Source organism: Amaranthus tricolor, chromosome 3 (genome assembly GCF_026212465.1).
Source record: "Amaranthus tricolor cultivar Red isolate AtriRed21 chromosome 3, ASM2621246v1, whole genome shotgun sequence".
Classification (NCBI taxonomy): Eukaryota; Viridiplantae; Streptophyta; class Magnoliopsida; order Caryophyllales; family Amaranthaceae; genus Amaranthus; species Amaranthus tricolor.
Window position 1 is genome coordinate 1,397,622 of NC_080049.1, and position 17,063 is coordinate 1,414,684.

The 17,063-nt window shown below is 34.0% G+C and overlaps 1 protein-coding gene across 2 annotated transcripts; it reads left to right on the forward strand.

Moving 5' to 3' along the window:
* The first annotated feature begins 6,955 nt into the window (after positions 1–6,955).
* On the forward strand, positions 6,956–16,668 carry LOC130808035 (acetyl-CoA acetyltransferase 2-like). Of its 2 annotated transcripts, XM_057673472.1 has the most exons (15): positions 6,956–7,293; positions 7,518–7,570; positions 10,551–10,649; positions 10,746–10,919; positions 11,025–11,130; positions 13,468–13,606; positions 13,791–13,868; positions 14,246–14,311; positions 14,411–14,496; positions 14,594–14,693; positions 14,807–14,917; positions 15,036–15,077; positions 15,178–15,264; positions 15,813–15,898; positions 16,293–16,668. In XM_057673472.1, the coding sequence occupies exons 2-15, from the start codon at positions 7,525–7,527 to the stop codon at positions 16,324–16,326; spliced, it is 1,254 nt and encodes a 417-aa protein (XP_057529455.1). In that variant the 5' UTR covers positions 6,956–7,293; positions 7,518–7,524; the 3' UTR covers positions 16,327–16,668. The 2 variants fall into 2 exon arrangements, 1 of the variants encoding a protein (XP_057529455.1); XR_009040690.1 differs by lacking the exons at positions 15,813–15,898; positions 16,293–16,668 and having other exon boundaries at positions 7,037–7,293; positions 14,807–14,950; positions 15,178–15,266.
* Positions 16,669–17,063: the final 395 nt, after the last annotated feature.

The window sequence follows — 17,063 nt, forward strand, 5'->3', positions numbered from 1 at the left end:
GCGGTTGAACATCAAGTTAGGACGGGGGGAGTTGGTTTTTATTGCCCATGTGTCAGTGTTGGCAATGTATCAAAGGTAGATAGTGTTGATATCCTTAGGGAGCACATACTTCGACGTGGGTTTAGGCCTCAATATCATGTTTGGGTTTGGCATGGTGAGGAGGGAGTTTACAAAGAGAAAAGTGTTCTTGAGGATGTCAATGAGGATGTAGTAGATCATGTTGATGGGTATGAGACAGATGAAGAGAATGTCGATGAGGATGTGGATCGTGTTGATGAGATGATGGAGGGAGTCGAGGATGAGTTAGGAAAACGTCCTCGTGTTTTTGACTTGTTGACAGAGGCTTCTCAAAAGCCTTTGTACCCTGGATGTACAAAGTTCACCAAACTAACAGCAGTGTTGACAATTTTCAACATTAAGTCAAAGTTCAATTGGAGTGACGCTAGTTTCACAATGTTATTAGAAGCGTTAGGTGAGATGCTTCCTGAGGGAAATGAATTTCCAAAGTCGACATATTATGCCAAAAAGATCATGTGTCCTTTCGGCTTAGAGTACCAGAAGATTCATGCGTGTCCGAATGATTGTGTGTTGTATCGGAATGAAAACGAGAACTTAGAAGAGTGTCCTAGGTGTGGGTTATCGCGCTACAAGCGTAAAGGGGCTCGGGATGCTAAAGGGCCCCCGGCTAAGGTATTGTGGTATCTTCTAATAATACCTAGATTCAAGCGCTTGTTTTCTATAAAGAAAGATGCGTTAAATTTGAGGTGGCATGCAGATAGGGTGAAGAAAGGTCACTTGCTCACACATCCATCTGATTCTCCGGAGTGGAAGAGTATTGATAGGTTGCATAAGACTTTTGGGGATGAGGTTCGTAATTTAAGGCTCGGACTGTGTACGGATGGAATGAACCCGTTTTGACTGGGTCCAAAGGGATCATTGAGAGAGGTCGGTTCCTCAGCAAAGGTGTCGACTGGGTCAAAGTCGATGCCAAACACTCCAATTTTGACTGATGAGGAGCTAAAAGATCTCTCTCAAGATTGTAAATGGCTGCACACTTGTGCATCTCGCATAAGTGAGGAGGACCCAATCATTCTGAACCTGCTGAAGGAGCAATACTGCTTTTTAGAGAGCCCGTTTGTAATTATTGGTCCTAGTGACATCGGGCAATTTTTGAGAGGAGAGATGCTGAACGTAGCTCTTTTCCATGTCTACATGAGGTGATGTTCATTATCTTACAAGTTAGGCATTGTTGTTTAATTGTTTTAATAACCTAATTACTGACAAAATTTTCTTATTCGTGAGTTTAGTGCGGCTTACAAGGAGCTAAATTCTTGCGAACCTCCAATAAAAATTGGATGGTTTTGTCCTGAGTCGATTTCGGGTACTAAATGTGTAAATGATCCAAATGAGGTCAGAGCATACATTGAGACTGCTTTGACTAATTCCTTTGCATCTAAACACATGTTCATTCTGGCTCCATACACGGAAAAGTAAGTTTTATTTTTTGAAATTGAACTTATCTTTTGATTTATAAAGTCACCTAATCTCTAATTTTTTGATTTTAAATTTGCGTTTGTAGTTTGCATTGGATACATTTGGTCATATGTCCTTTAACGAACACTGTGCACGTCTTCGACTCATTACAAAAACCTCAAAGCCCGCCTCGCAACACAAAATTCAAAGCGTTGTTGAATGCGTACGTAATATTAATTATTTTACCAATTTGATTTAATTAAGTGTTATATATATAAAAATAGTATTACTTTTCCCATGCGTTTCAGCACAATGAAAAAAGTGCATGGACAAATGGGATCTACATCCAGAGCCACATTTCCAAAATGGACAGCAATAAACGTACACAAATTCGATTTTATGCGTAATTTCTGAATTTTTATTGAAAATCAACTTGCAAGGCAATTGAAAGAGAAAAACACTTAGTGTAATTTCTGAATTTTTATTGAAAATCAACTTGTTTTTTACAATGAATAAATCCCCTATATATAGGATTACTTTACATGATCAAAGCAAGCAAGAAAACACACGTTTAGGCAACTACCATAACGGTCATATTGCCCTCATGACTTACACGTGCATAATTAAAACAACAAAACAGAAACAAAATATCAGCCTTCTTGTCAGTACTAAGCTGTCGACTGCACGACCTTCCTCCTCGTTTTCTGTGTGCTTCCGTTGATTATAAGAAGGACTCTTGGGCCTTGGCAGCAAGGTCCATGTGGAGAGATTCCAAATCTACCCTCCACATCCTCCCATGAGCTCGGTTTTCGTCTGGGCGGGCCTGCCAAGGTGGCCTGGTCAGTGAGATTGGTCAGACTGAGCTGCTGGTCTGATTGCTTCTGTTCTTCAGTTGTTGCTAGCCTCTTTTGTTGGTCTGATGTTTTACTCGTTTGTATCTATTCTTCCATGATTAAATCATCATTACTTTTTTTTTCTTTGCTTTTATTACATTCAGAATCCAAGGGTGAATTACCAAGTGCAGCAACAGGAACAACAGAAACATCAGAGTAGTTCCTATTGTTCTTGTTGCTTTTGTTGTCTCTATCTTTGCTGTTGCTTCTTGACTCTTTTGGGCTTATGTTACTTCCTTCATCTGAGCCTATTTGATTAATGTTGTGCGGAAGCTTTGATTAATGACACAGACAAAAACTACCAATGATCATGAAAAGAACACGAAACAACCACAAACACTTAGACAATTCTGATCTAGCAAACTGTCGCGCGTAAAGTAGCTCAAACTTGGTTTGTTATGCACGAAACTTGGCACACAATACTATTTGGTATATTTTATTGTGTTGAAGTGGATAGAATTGAAAATCATAGTCATATGCTAGAAATTAAGTGTTAAGTTGCAATTTTATGCGTTTTTAAGCGTTTTTGTCAATTTCGCGCGTAAAGTAGCTCAAACTTGGTTTGTTATGCACGAAACTTGGCACACAACACTATTTGGTATATATTATTGTGTTGAAGTGGATAGAATTGAAAATCATAGTCATATGCTAGAAATTAAGTGTTAAGTTGCGATTTTATGCGTTTTTAAGCGTTTTTGTCAATTTCGCGCGTAAAGTAGCTCAAACTTGGTTTGTTATGCACGAAACTTGGCACACAACACTATTTGGTATATATTATTGTGTTGAAGTGGTTAGAATTGAAAATCATTGTCATATGGTAGAAATTAGGCGTTAAGTTGCGATTTTATGCGTTTTTAAGCGTTTTTGGCACTTTTGCGCATAAAGTAGCTCAAACTTGGTTTGTTTTGCGCAAAACTTGTCACACAGCACTATTTGGTCTATATTATTGCGTTGAAGTGGTTAGAATTGAAAATCATAGTCGTATGCTAGAAATTACGTATTAAGTTGCGATTTTATGCGTTTTTATGCTCCTTTGGCACTAACATCTATTTTCTCTTAGTGCTTTCAACAACCTTCTGCTTCCGTTGATTGCGGCTACTGCGCTCTTAAATACATGGATGATATCTTAAAATCCGTGAAGGAGGTTGGAGTCTAAAACATAGATGCCGTAAGTATTTGTTACGTTCTTAAATTATTATTATTGGTAAAATCTAATGTTTATTAATCTTTTAATTTTATATTATATTATAGGTTTTATACGACATTCCGAGGGAAACACGCCCTCTAAGAAGTGGAGAGATGCGCGAATTAAAAGACAAGATTGCCGCGTATCTTGCTAATTTTTGTCCTTGATAAATTGTAATTAGTATAGATTTAATTTTTTAGGACTTTATAATGTATATTATTGTATATATATGTACGTACATATCATATTATATTATCGAGAGCTTTTTATTACAAAGAGATTATTGGTGATTATTTGTGATTATCATTGGATTATTATTGGATTAATCATTGTTATTACATTCTACATTATTATTGGATTATTATTAGAATAAAACGAAAAAAGAAAAAAAAAAATAACTATTTGCTGCGGTCAGCCCCCAAATAAGTGCCATTATTTGCTGCGGTTTTAGGGGCTCACCGCACCAAATAATACCACTTATTTGCTGCGGTTTTAGGGGTTGACCGCAGCAAATAATACCATTTTTTGCTGCGGTTAACAACCGCAGCATTTAAATTAGGTAATTTGCTGCTATCACTATTGCTTGGGGCCAAAACCGCAGCAAATAATGGCCAAAAAACCGCAGCAAATGAGGTTTTTTACACTAGTGTCTCTAGTTTTTGTTACTAGCACTATGTTGTCAGCGAATAGCATGCACCACGATACCGTCTCCCAAATTTTTTTTTAATATCATATATTTATATATATTGATGCTAAAAAATCCGTGCATTGCACGAGTTTCTACACTAGTTTCTTATTAATCTCTCTAAAGGGGTGTTTGACAAACAGTCAATAGTTGAATACAATAATTAATTTGACCAGTTGATTTTATTAACTAGTTTAACCATTCCGCTGCTATTAGCAGCTTGTTCAAAAATAGTATATTTATATCAATAAGTTATTTTAACCAACTAGTTTACCGAACATTAGAATTGGTTGGTTTAACCAATCAACCCTCTATTTGTATTGAGCTAAAATTCCTCAATAAGTCATTTTGCCAAACACCATATATAGTTTTCTCTATTATTATCTTGATTTATTTGTTATTGAAAATTTTTTACATAAAAAATGTATCACATCAATTAAAAAACAAAAAAGTTTCCTTACCACTCTTTAAATATTAATTTATGTATAATTATAAAAAAATAAAAAATTTAAAGTATATGAAATATAAAAATAAATATCTAATTATAGAGCATAAAATTTAATACCATTAACAACCATAAAAGTATCAAACAACATTTCAAATACAAACAAAACAAAATGAAACAAATTTATGCTATGACAATGCTCCTTCACCGAGTAACGTAAAGCATCAATGGATGCAAGAGTCAAATTACCCAATGAACAAGTTTGGTCATTTGGTGAGTCAAATATCAGCATGTATAGATGAAGAACGCAATTAGAATGCGTGAGACATAGTTTTCCATGGCCATGAAGCTTTGATGAGCCAAGAAGAAAGTGCAAGAAGGGTTGCTCAAACAAGCACTAGGGACGCTCGTTTGAGCAACATGTGATCGTGAACATCATAACTCTTGGAAGGTTCTACTTGAACAAGTATGGATGCGCTCATTCGAGCATGGTGTGTCGGTGTCCCGGGTGAGCTGTAAGGACATGCGTTTTACGTTTTGTATTTGTGAGACACTTTGTTTGATTTGCTTTGCTTATAAATTAAAGAGTCCTTAAAAATCAGAACATGTATGGTTGTATTGTGTACTAGCAAGTTTGTTTCTTGACCATTGCTCTTACAACGGTGGTCCTACTATGTTGCGTTGACATGATCTTACGTTGAGCAATATGAAAATCATAAATAGACCTAACAAGTATTGGAGTCCTTTTACGCCGCATATGGGGAGGATTGAGCGCGCATCTTGCATTGTGCAACATACTTATTTTGACTCCACACAAGTAGTTTCAATTAATTTGGGTTGTTTATGTTTTGAGTTTGACGCATATGTCCTTCTTTTATATAATTTGATTTTTACTGCAAAACTTCTCAAGTTATTTCATGTTTTTAAAATTATTTTGTTATTTTAAAATTCAAGGATTTACATGAAACCACAATCCATGTTTGACATGATGATTAAAGGAGCCAATGTGGAATCATTTCGCTGCGGCATATTATTGATAGCTACAAGTCCTTAGATTATTAGACTATTCATCTCATTATTGTGTTTTTCTGTTTCAATCGCAATCTCGATTTTAGCGGATATGCTGCCGAAATTTAATTCACATCCTCTTTAAAGTTTATTATTTGTATTTGTATTTGTATTTTTAATGTAATATTCGAATTTTTTTTTGTCCTTTGTGATTTTAATTTTGTATATATGAAGTTAAAAAAAATCAAAAGTGTTACAATATAATAGGATAGAAAACAATAACTATACATATAAACAACTCCATATTTACATCATTCAATATCTAAAATATCCAATTATATACTATTTCGTACCCTTAAATTTGCATCATGTGCAAATTGAGTGTTTTTTTTAAGGACGAAGAGACTAATGGTTTATGCTAAAAAAATCCATGAATTTATCTATATCAATCTATATTTACTATACATTTAACATATGTGTATTGTTTACATGAGAATTGATTATTAGTTTTAATATTTTTAATGTTCATTATTTTATTTATACATATAAAGATAGAGTTTTAAATCATATAATTCAATTAAATGTAAAATTAAAAGACAATCTAAATTAAATTAGGTTTAAACATTGGCATATTAAAATAAAAAATAAACAAAACTAAAAATTGACTAACTTTTTTTGAAGAAATATATAGAAGGGAAAAAAAATACATTTTTGTGAGATTTTGTTAGATTCATAATTATTAATTTTTTTTGTATTTATTTTTTGTAATACTTTATGATGTATATTTAAAAATACAGTCGGTCTCCTGAGTGAACGTCTCTTAGGCCCAACCCCTTAAAACTTAAAGTCTACTCAGTATATCTTTAATGCTTACTTACATTGTACTTAATTCTTACTTACAATACACTTAATGTCCACCGAAAAAAGTATTTAAAATGCCTACTTATAATATTTTTAATGCCTATTGAGAAAATTAGCCTATTATCCTACTTACCATATCCTTGATTTACTTACAAATTACAATATCTTTAATGCCTACTTAAAATATACTTAGTGCCCATCGAGTAAGTACTTAAGTACTCACCATATTCTAAATGCTTACTTACAATATTCTTAATGCCTATCGAAAAACTCACTCTATTATTTTCACAAGAATTTGAGTTGGTTTATTTCTCCACCTTGATTGTGTACAATATGAGACTTAAATACTTACAATATTCTAAATCCTTTTATCTCACATCCTTTCGCCTTTCCCTAGGCCCGAAACATATGGTGGAAATGCATGATACCAAAATAAATACCTTAAAAAAAATATTAGAAAACTGTGTATAAATAAATACACTTCTGTTAAAAATACAATGGATTAGCACGATTTTAACGGCAAAACAAATTCATGGGATAAATACTGAAAAACACGTCAGTAGAAGTCACCAAATTGTTTTCTTGTTCCAATTTTAATTCTCCTAAAACTCAATAAATCATTCTGTCTTCCATCAATCTTCTCCCTTTTCTTTCTCCCGCCACCTGCAATCAGCAATTTCTCATTTTCTTTGATTCAAAGCTGAAAATCAACCTCTAATTGAACCTTTCTGTTGATTTCAAGGTAACCCACTCAATTTCATTACTTTTGTAACTTCCATTAATGTAAAGATTGCTCCTTTTTATCTTCAAAAAAATAGTTTGTAATAATAATTTTTTCTTGAAAGCATCTTTTCTGTGTTGCTTAATGATATGGGTAATTACTTTGTTAGTTGATTTTTCATTTCTTAAAGGATTGAGGAATATATTCAAGGTGAAATGTTACTTGAATTTTGATGTCATTTGCAGGTTATAAATGGATCAGATTTCAGAAAAGCAATACCAATCAATTAAACCTAGAGGTTAGATTTTACATGTTTCTGCCTAGAATTTATCTTGAAGTTTGGAATTGGATTATACTCGGCAAGGGAATAGGACTATGAGATTTTTAAGATGAAACTTTCTTGATAAAAGTCTTATCCTTTGTTTGTCATATTACGGACTTGGCAGAAATATATGAAAATGAAAGTCTCACCAATTACCACCCTCCCCCAAGACTTAATTGTTAGGGACTTTTTCATTTTTTTATACCCATTTTCTATTCCCATTCCCTTAAAACAAACAAGGACTTGGACTTTTTTTTGGAATAAAGTCCCATTTTTTATACCTTGTGTGTATTTTAGTTAAAATTTTATTTGATATTTGATAGTTGAAGCTATTATAGGTTTGGAACTTGAACTATAAGAATGCTTAATAGAAAAATGACTAGTGAGAAATCTTGTCACATCCTTAAGCATGAACTATGTGATGGTTTTTGTAGCCAACCTCAACTTAGTATGAAAGCTTTGAATATAAAGTACATTGAATTGTTTGAAGTTGTGACATTTTTGTATTATATTCAATTGTAGTAATTTTAGTTCTTAGATTAAAGATTTATATTTCTTTGGTTTCAAATTATTATGTACTATATTAAATATCTCATTAAACCATGTGCATTTCTTATTATATAAAGTTGCATATGATAAATAAAAGAACAAAACAAGTTTTTATAGGGTTTGAAACTTTTGTTGTTATTAATTCTGATAATCATCTCATTACATACTTATATAATAGACAATATAACAAAATTTTTTATTAATATGGTTCAGTAACAAACTTCCTAAGAATCTCCCGTTACTTCTTAAACAAACAAATAAATCTTATTTAAATATTATGTCCTACACTCCCCTCAAGTTCTCCGAATACCCAACTTGCTTAAGATCTCTCTGAGGGCTTCAGATCCAACAACTTTTGTGAGAATATCTACTAGTTAATCTTATGTTCTTACAAAGGAATACTAATAATTTTTTCTTTTAATTAGTCTTAAGTGAAATGTATATAAATTTCAACATGTTTTGTAAGATCATGTTGCACTGGATTTTCTGATAGCTAATTTATCATCATACTATAGTTTGCATGCTTCCTTTTAGACAAAACCAAGTTCTCCCATCAATTTTTGTAACCATAAGTTTTCAGTTACTCCTTTAGCAATACCTTAAAACACAACTTTTGTACCAGATAAATCAACTACCTTTTGTTTCTTGCTTTTCTAGGCTACCAAGTTTCCCCTACCAAAGTTGATTTTCCAATCAGCTCTATATCCTGCCCAATCTGAATAGGTATATGCACAAAGATCCAAACGATTATTGCATCTAAGGAAAATACCTCTTCTAATTATTCCTTTGAGATATCTCAAGATTCTCATTCTGCTTCCGTAGTTTTCCTTTAGCAATAACTTTTGTACCAGATAAATCAACTACCTGTGGTTTCTTACTTTTCCAAGTTACCAAGTTTTGCCTACCAAAGTTGATTTTCTATCATCTTTATATCCTGTCCAATCCGAATAAGTATATGCACAAAGATCCAAACAATTACTGCATTTAAAGAAAATACTTCTTCTAATTGTTCGTTTGAGATATCTCAAGATTCTCATTTTGCCTCCATATGTTGTACTTGCGGATTATGCATGAACTTGCTTACTATTCCAAAGATATTTCATATTTGGTCAAGTATGAGAGATAAAATAAATTTTCCTACCATCCTTTGCTACTGACCTTTATCTGCCAACTATGCTCCATCAATCATTTATAACCAGCAATCATAGGTGTTTCTACACAGTTCATCATCCCTGTATCTGCTAGGAGATCTAAATTATACGTTCTTTAATTAATGGAGATCCCTTTTTTGATCTTAAAACTTTAATACCTATGAAGTATTTTAGATTTTCGAGGTCCTACATTTCAAATTCTTGGAATAATCTTGTTTTTATGTTACTAATTTTAATTTATCATTTCGTGTAATAATCATCTTATCCGCATAGATAATCAAACATGTTATGATTATTGCAAGTTTCGAGAAACAAGTATATCATAATTACTTTGTCGATAACCATAGAGAGCCTTTTTTTAAACCTGCAACCCTCTCTTGATTTAAAACTTCTAGAAAAATACCTAGATAAAAAAAACAAAACAAGTTTTTATAGGGTTTAAAGCTTTTATTATCTTATTTTGATAATCTTCGCATCACATACTTATATAATAGGCAATATAACAAAATCTCCTATCAATATGGTTCAGTAACAAACTTTCTAACAATCTTCCTAAGTCTTAAACAAACTAATAAATATTATTTAAATATTATTTTCTACCCTTTGATACCAAGGATCAGTCGGAAATAACCTCTCTATAATCACTAATAAGGGTAAGATTGCATACATATGATAACCCTTGTACCAATGATGTCACTCAATCCCTTATAATTATGAACATGTAATTATTGCTACTAAAAGGGTTTTACTAAAAGTTGATGGTTTTATTAAAAGTCCATAATAGTAGTTAGCTCTTCCTCAAACTCGCCATTTTTAAGTTCAAATAGGGGCATATATGAAGTAACTACAAATGTACTATATAATAGAAGATTCTAACATTTATCTGGACATAAGTGAATAAATAAGTTGACGAAAGCAAAACTCTTTTTTGAGGTTGAAAGGTGTTTTAGAACTAGTTTTTAACGACTTAATGAAAAACTGTTGGATACTGACGGATGCTATAGCACTAGTTTTTTGACGAAAGCAATAAACTAGTTTTTAACGTTACTTAAAGTAAAAGTTGGACTTTTTACAATTACTCCTTTTAAAATTTATGTAAAATGGTTTATGAATGATGTAAAATGGTGGATTGCATGTGTTAAAATTAACCAACTCAATTGACTAAGTGGTATTGGATGATTACACCGTTTTTTGATGGGAAGGTTTAGTGCATATTGTTAAATTTCTAAGAACATCCCACTTTTGATTGGAAACAGATGTTTGCATTGTCGGTGTTGCACGCACACCGATGGGTGGGCTTCTTGGTTCCTTGTCAACTCTATCTGCAACCAAGCTTGGTTCTATTGCTATTGAATGTAAGGAAATTATCTGCTTTGGTATGGTTAATTTGAATGCTATTATATAAGTCGTACATGCTCTCAACAGGTTCATGATGCATGGTAACTTTGTAGGTGCTCTTACTAGGGCAAAAGTGGATCCATCATCCGTACAAGAAGTGTTCTTTGGAAATGTGCTTAGTGCCAATTTGGGACAGGCTCCTGCTAGACAGGCTGCCTTAGGTGCGGGAATTCCTAACTCAGTTATATGCATGACGATTAACAAAGTATGTTCTTCAGGACTGAAAGGTACGCAATTTTTTTTTCCCTGTTCTGTATACTAAACCCTTCACATTACATAAATGCACTTAAGGTAGTGTAAGAACCAATAACATTTTTGATGGATTTTTCCAGCTACCATGCTTGCTGCACAAAGTATCCAATTAGGTGCTAATGACATCGTTGTAGCTGGGGGGATGGAGAGCATGTCAAATGCACCTAAATACCTAGCCTTAGCCAGGTTAGTTAATGCAGTTCTTAAATGTATTCACTGAAGTCTTAGTATGTGAACCTGTGTGGGAGCTACAAAGTTCTTGCATTGTCTTGTTTTAGATCATCAGTTATTGATAGCTTCCTTACAAAATCTCTAGGTTTAAATGCTCGTGTCATGCAAATTCCAATCCGTCATGTCATTCTTCACTTTTAGTCATCTTCATCTCCGACTCACCTCTTCTTCTTCTTCTTCTTCTTCTTCTTCTTCTTCTTCTTCTTCTTCTCCTCCTCCTCCTCCTCCTCCTCCTCCTCCTCCTCCTCCTCCTCCTCCATCAACAAACAACATGCACTCTTAAACTTCTCCTTAGGTCCTCCTCCATCAACAAACAACATGCACTCTAAAACTTCTCCTTAGGTCTTATTATCTTATTTTGAACAATTGCTAACAAAATAACAGCAGACACCTTAATCTAGATCAATGGTGATGGCGAAATCTTAGTCACTTCTCTCATGGGCTAATATTGGTTCGTACTTCCTCATACATATCTTGGATTAGAACTATACCTTTCTTTGCCATAACCCAGCAAAGTACTTCCATTGTTACTTCGTGACACACGTTGTCCAAATCAAAAATGCAAATGATGTTTATTTACACCATAGTTGCTGTATTAGATGAATAAAGTTATGGTAGATCCTCATGTTGGGAAATTCATGTGTACCTTTTTCCATGTTTTTACACCCTCTTCTATAGCTTCATAGTGTGATATATATAACATTACTTCTCCTGTAGTGAGAACAGTGTTGCACGTTTCCTTAGAAAATTATTATGGTGCGTATCCTTTATTCTCTTTTGGAATGTTTGGCATCTTGTTTGTTTTCCATATCTTATTAAAGAGGTTATTTAACAAATTCAATCCCATCTATCCTAAACATTTTCAATTGCTTTCTTTTGCTTTATTTCTTCAATGTTTCTTTAGCCTTTGCTTTGTTTATTTGTTTTATATGTTATCGATTTCATCAAAATGTCTCATGTCTTATCTCTTGTGATCAATTGTACAACTCGTGAAAGTACTCCTTCCGTCCTTCCTCTATCCTCGATCTCTTCATCGTGGACAACAATGTAATGTTATTATTATTAACACACTCGACAGTCGACACTACACTCTACTAATATCCTTTCTAACCACTTATCTTCTTTTGGCTTTTCTATAAATTTTTGCTTCTTTTCCCTTGAGTCCTGCTTGTGTACGTCTTCTTACACTTTAAACTTTGCCTCACATCACTTGTTTTGTTTTTGTTTTGGCTTCCTTAGCTTTTAGAATATTCTATTTACTCTTACAAATTTCGAAAGCTATATAGTCATTTTTCTTTTAAATTGCGACCTTTACTTCTTTCCACCACGTTTTGTCATTTTTTACTACCATATCATCCTTTGGTTCTCCTAGAATGCCTGTAGTCGCACAAATGACGCAATTTTTTCAAATTTGTTCAAGTTGAATCCTCTTGCGTCTCGATTGTCCACTCGGCATTTTCAACAACTCTGCATGCAGCAGAAGTTTTTAACATTTCCTTCTTTAGGTTTCATCGTTTGATTCTTCTTGTCCTTATTTATTCTTGCTCGAGTTTGATTGCATACAAACATTGAGTGCTGGATGGCTACACATTCACCTAGCATAACCTCATAGTTTAAGGCAACTTCTCTAGCATTTTTCCTTGTCAAGAAGTAATCGATTTGGTTACATTTGCTACACTATATCTCACAAAATGGGTTTCACGTTTTTCATACACTGTTAAGGACTAACACTTGCCTATTCAATTAAGACTGAAAATTCTGTGGTGTTATGTTAAACTAAGTCGCATGGTTTTGTTGCTAAGAAGCCTACCCGAGATTAATAACTGAGAATTGATTAGTCGGTTTTGGACCTGTGTTATATGACCTCCATTTTTAGCAAGAATCTAATGGGACTTTAATATATGTGAATGTGACATTGTTTCGATCATTTAATTACACTTATATAGAGTTAATATCCTATTTATGCTCCGTTTTGATGATTAACGGTTCTCATTTTCATTTTCCACCCATCTTGACCATTTTTATGTGGCCTTGAGTCCACTATTGAGTTCAATACTTCGTGCAACACGTGGGTTATAGTGGAGTCAGTAGCAAATGAATCTTGGCAATGCTTTTGACTGTATTTCTAGGTAGAAGTGGCGTGCATTTTACATACCTATTCAGGTTGCCATGACTTCACTTCTGTCTCGTGTTTATTTATATGAACTTTCACTTCCTCATTGATGGTTTTTGCATAATAATTTTGTGCATTATTTTCAAGTAACAACCTTGATGTCCTTTCTTTTAATACAGAACAGGATCGAGGCTTGGGCATGACACCATAATAGACGGAATGCTGAAAGACGGACTTTGGGATGTGTACAATGATTTTGGAATGGGAGTTTGTGGTGAAATATGTGCTAATAAATACAATATATCTAGGGAAGAACAGGTATCAGATCAATAATGAGTTCATGGCTGGTCAATGTGTTTGATAATTTTATATCATGTAGTTTTACTGTTTTGTTCGAACAAAGTCACCATTTTCATGGATGTGTTTCTGTAATGAAACATTGCTGCATGCCTCTTTTCGATCTGACTATGTGGAAGTTGCTAATACTCTATGGCTTGGACAGGACTCTTATGCTATTAGGAGCTATAATTGCGGTATTGCTGCTCAGAAGAGTGGTGCATTTTCTTGGGAAATAACCCCAGTAAGATTTGCCTCTATTTTTTATGTACATAATGAACCTGCTAAATTTCAAGTTCGCTATTGAGACATAGTGCATAAGTACGGAACGGTTGCGATCACGGTAATGGGGATAATGAGGTTGTTGTACCGCCAAATATTAGCCAAAATCATGAAATATCCCTTTAAACGGCCTAAAATGCAGTTTTTTCACACCTTGACGATGCTTGTGATTTCAATTTGGTATATTATAAAAATTTAACAACTTTGCCGATACTATACGATGCAGTCTTGTTTTTACACTATCTATTGGGAAGCTAAACATGAAACAGGCCAACAAAAATAAATTTTATTTTCAAGTGTGGAATTCAGATAGCAGAGGTAAATGGATTTGTTTTACAGGTGACTATTCCCGGAAATAAGGGTAAGCCACCCACAACTATTAACGAGGATGATGGTCTCAAGAAGGTACGACACAATATCTTAATCACGGAAGCTTTCCAATTCAATCTATTATTTTGGTCATTTTCTTTGTTTGTGAAGTCTGTTCTTATTGCTTGTCAACAGTTTGATCCTGCCAAACTGAAGAAACTTCCTCCTAGCTTCAAAAAGAATGAAGGCACTGTCACTGCTGGAAATGCTTCACTTATCAGGTAATGAAATCCGAGACTTCATTTCTCGTTTTACATAACTCTTCTTTACATCATATAACGGCTAATAGTTTATCCGAACATGACACACTCTATTTAGTGATGGTGCCGCAGCATTAGTATTGGTCAGTGGAGAAAAGGTCAAAAAACTTGGACTTCAAGTGATTGCAAAGATTAAAGGTTTTGCTGATGCAGCTCAGGTTTATAAATTTCTACGACTTGCCGTTATTACATCCGAACATTTCGTAAACGCTAACCGAAAACGACATTGTTTTGGGTTCACAATGAATTCTTACTAGCATTGTATGGCCAGGCCCCTGAATGGTTTACCACCGCTCCAGCGCTTGCAATCCCGAAAGCTATTTCAAATGCTGGCTTGGAACCTTCTCATATTGACTACTATGAGATCAATGAAGCCTTCTCTGTAACGACTTCACTTTCATCATAAAGATATAATGTTCTCTTCACTTTCCTTGTTTCATCTTTCCGCACACCTTGTACATTGTCTAAGTTGCTTACTTCACCATTTTCATTCTCCGCAGGTCGTTGCTCTTGCAAACCAAAAGCTTCTGGGGCTTGATCCAGTGAGTCCATTTATTCTTACACTGTAGTCCATAGCTATAAGAAGTCATTACATATTCAAGCTTTTGTTGATTACTCTTTTGGCCAAATACTTTTGAGCAGGAAAAGGTCAATGTGCATGGTGGAGCCGTGTCTTTGGGACATCCTTTAGGTTGCAGCGGAGCGCGGATTTTGGTCACATTGCTGGGCGTAAGTTTCATTCTCTCCTTATAAACTTTATTTAGCTTAGAGATTAATGCCTTTGTATTTAGTGGGGAATGTTTGGTGTAGTCGCGGACAACAGACCCAGGAATAAATCAAGTCTGGTAGAACAAATGACTATTAAATACTAAATTCAGACTAATCCAATGCAAATACACATACATACATATATTTGGATGACAGTTCTGTAAATAATATGAACTTTTTTCTTTACAAAAATAAGTACACCCAAAAAGATACCATGTACACTTTTTGCCACGATATTTAGATATCAGTCTGGTTTTCAGTTTTCACCACCTTAGTGGTTTTCACCTAATCCTGCCATATATATATATATATATGTATATAAAATTTCATAAAATATATAAAAAATCACGTATTTTGAACCCAGTGCGAGCGCTGGAGGGCACTTGGGTCCGCTAATGTAATTGGTGTATGGAGACACAAAATTAAATTATTTTCCTCTCTTTTGTAGTTCTTTTGGGAGATGATAGTGTGTCACCTACTCTCATGACATGATTTATTCATATTTGCAGGTTTTAAGGCAAAAGAGAGGAAGATATGGTGTTGCTGGCATATGTAATGGTGGAGGAGGAGCCTCCGCTCTTGTCTTAGAACTGTTGTAAGCCTATTTATAATACTAATACGCGAAAAATTGTTGAAAAAGTTCAGTATGAGATATTTCTTACACGCAAAAACGTGGGTTCTCATCCAAGGCTTCCTCCAAAATAACACTACATTCCACCACCGTAATTCCCTTGACCTGCGGGTTAGTCAGATTTACACTACCCTACCCTTGTGATAACAAAGAGATTGCTACTAATTGACCCTTTATAACAAATTTCTCTAATAATTTCCTTTCTGATATTCTGCGGAACATTATATTTTTCATTGTTGATGACGTGATCATGTAGGGTGATGCTATAAGGGCTCTCAAAATGCTTTTTGTTTGGTCGAGACTCGAGAGCTGGCACATTATCTGTTATCTAAACCTGTTGTTCCTTGTCCTAATGCAGATCATCACCAGGGGTCGGTCATTCTAGACTATGATATTCACATATCGAAGAACCTTTGGCCGGAAAATCATGTGCTAAGATGGCGTTTTATACTTGAAGAAGCAACAGATAAGGCTACCGCGGTAGATTTTTAAGTGATTGGTATCCACATTCACTCGGCAATACAAGTAGGCAATGGTTAGAAGGAATACACACTCGACTCGCATGTTTGCTGTTGGGTCTATTAGCCTAATACTAAACAGAATAATTAAGCCCTTTTGTGTTTATGTGCTTCAAATAATCCCTCCTGTTCTCTAAATGAACCTTGAATTTAACATGTAAAGAATTCTATTTGTATGTTTGATATATTTGAAGTAAATTCAAGTAATTTTATGAATGAGTCGAATGTGGTAACTTTGAAGAGTTGATTTTGTATAGAGGTATATAAATTGGAAGATTTCATATTGGTTGGCCTCAAAAAACTAAACCCTAAAATGGATTAAATAAAATCTAATTTTATTTAGCTCTAATAATATTAACTAGAAAAATTCAAGTTAAAAGCAATTTTCCAATAATTTTTTATAATTTAAAGACCCTTATGCTATTGAGGTAATATTTTTAGAAGGAGATCATCTGGAGATGAGAGGGAAAGGAGAAGTAGAGGGGAGAGTTGATTGGTGAATATTCTTTATATAATAAATCTTTTACAATACTGAAAGGATTTATTTTGTTTGATTTGTAAAGAAATTTCTCCTCTCAATTTTCTTTTCTCCATTTATCTCCCTTCTTTAA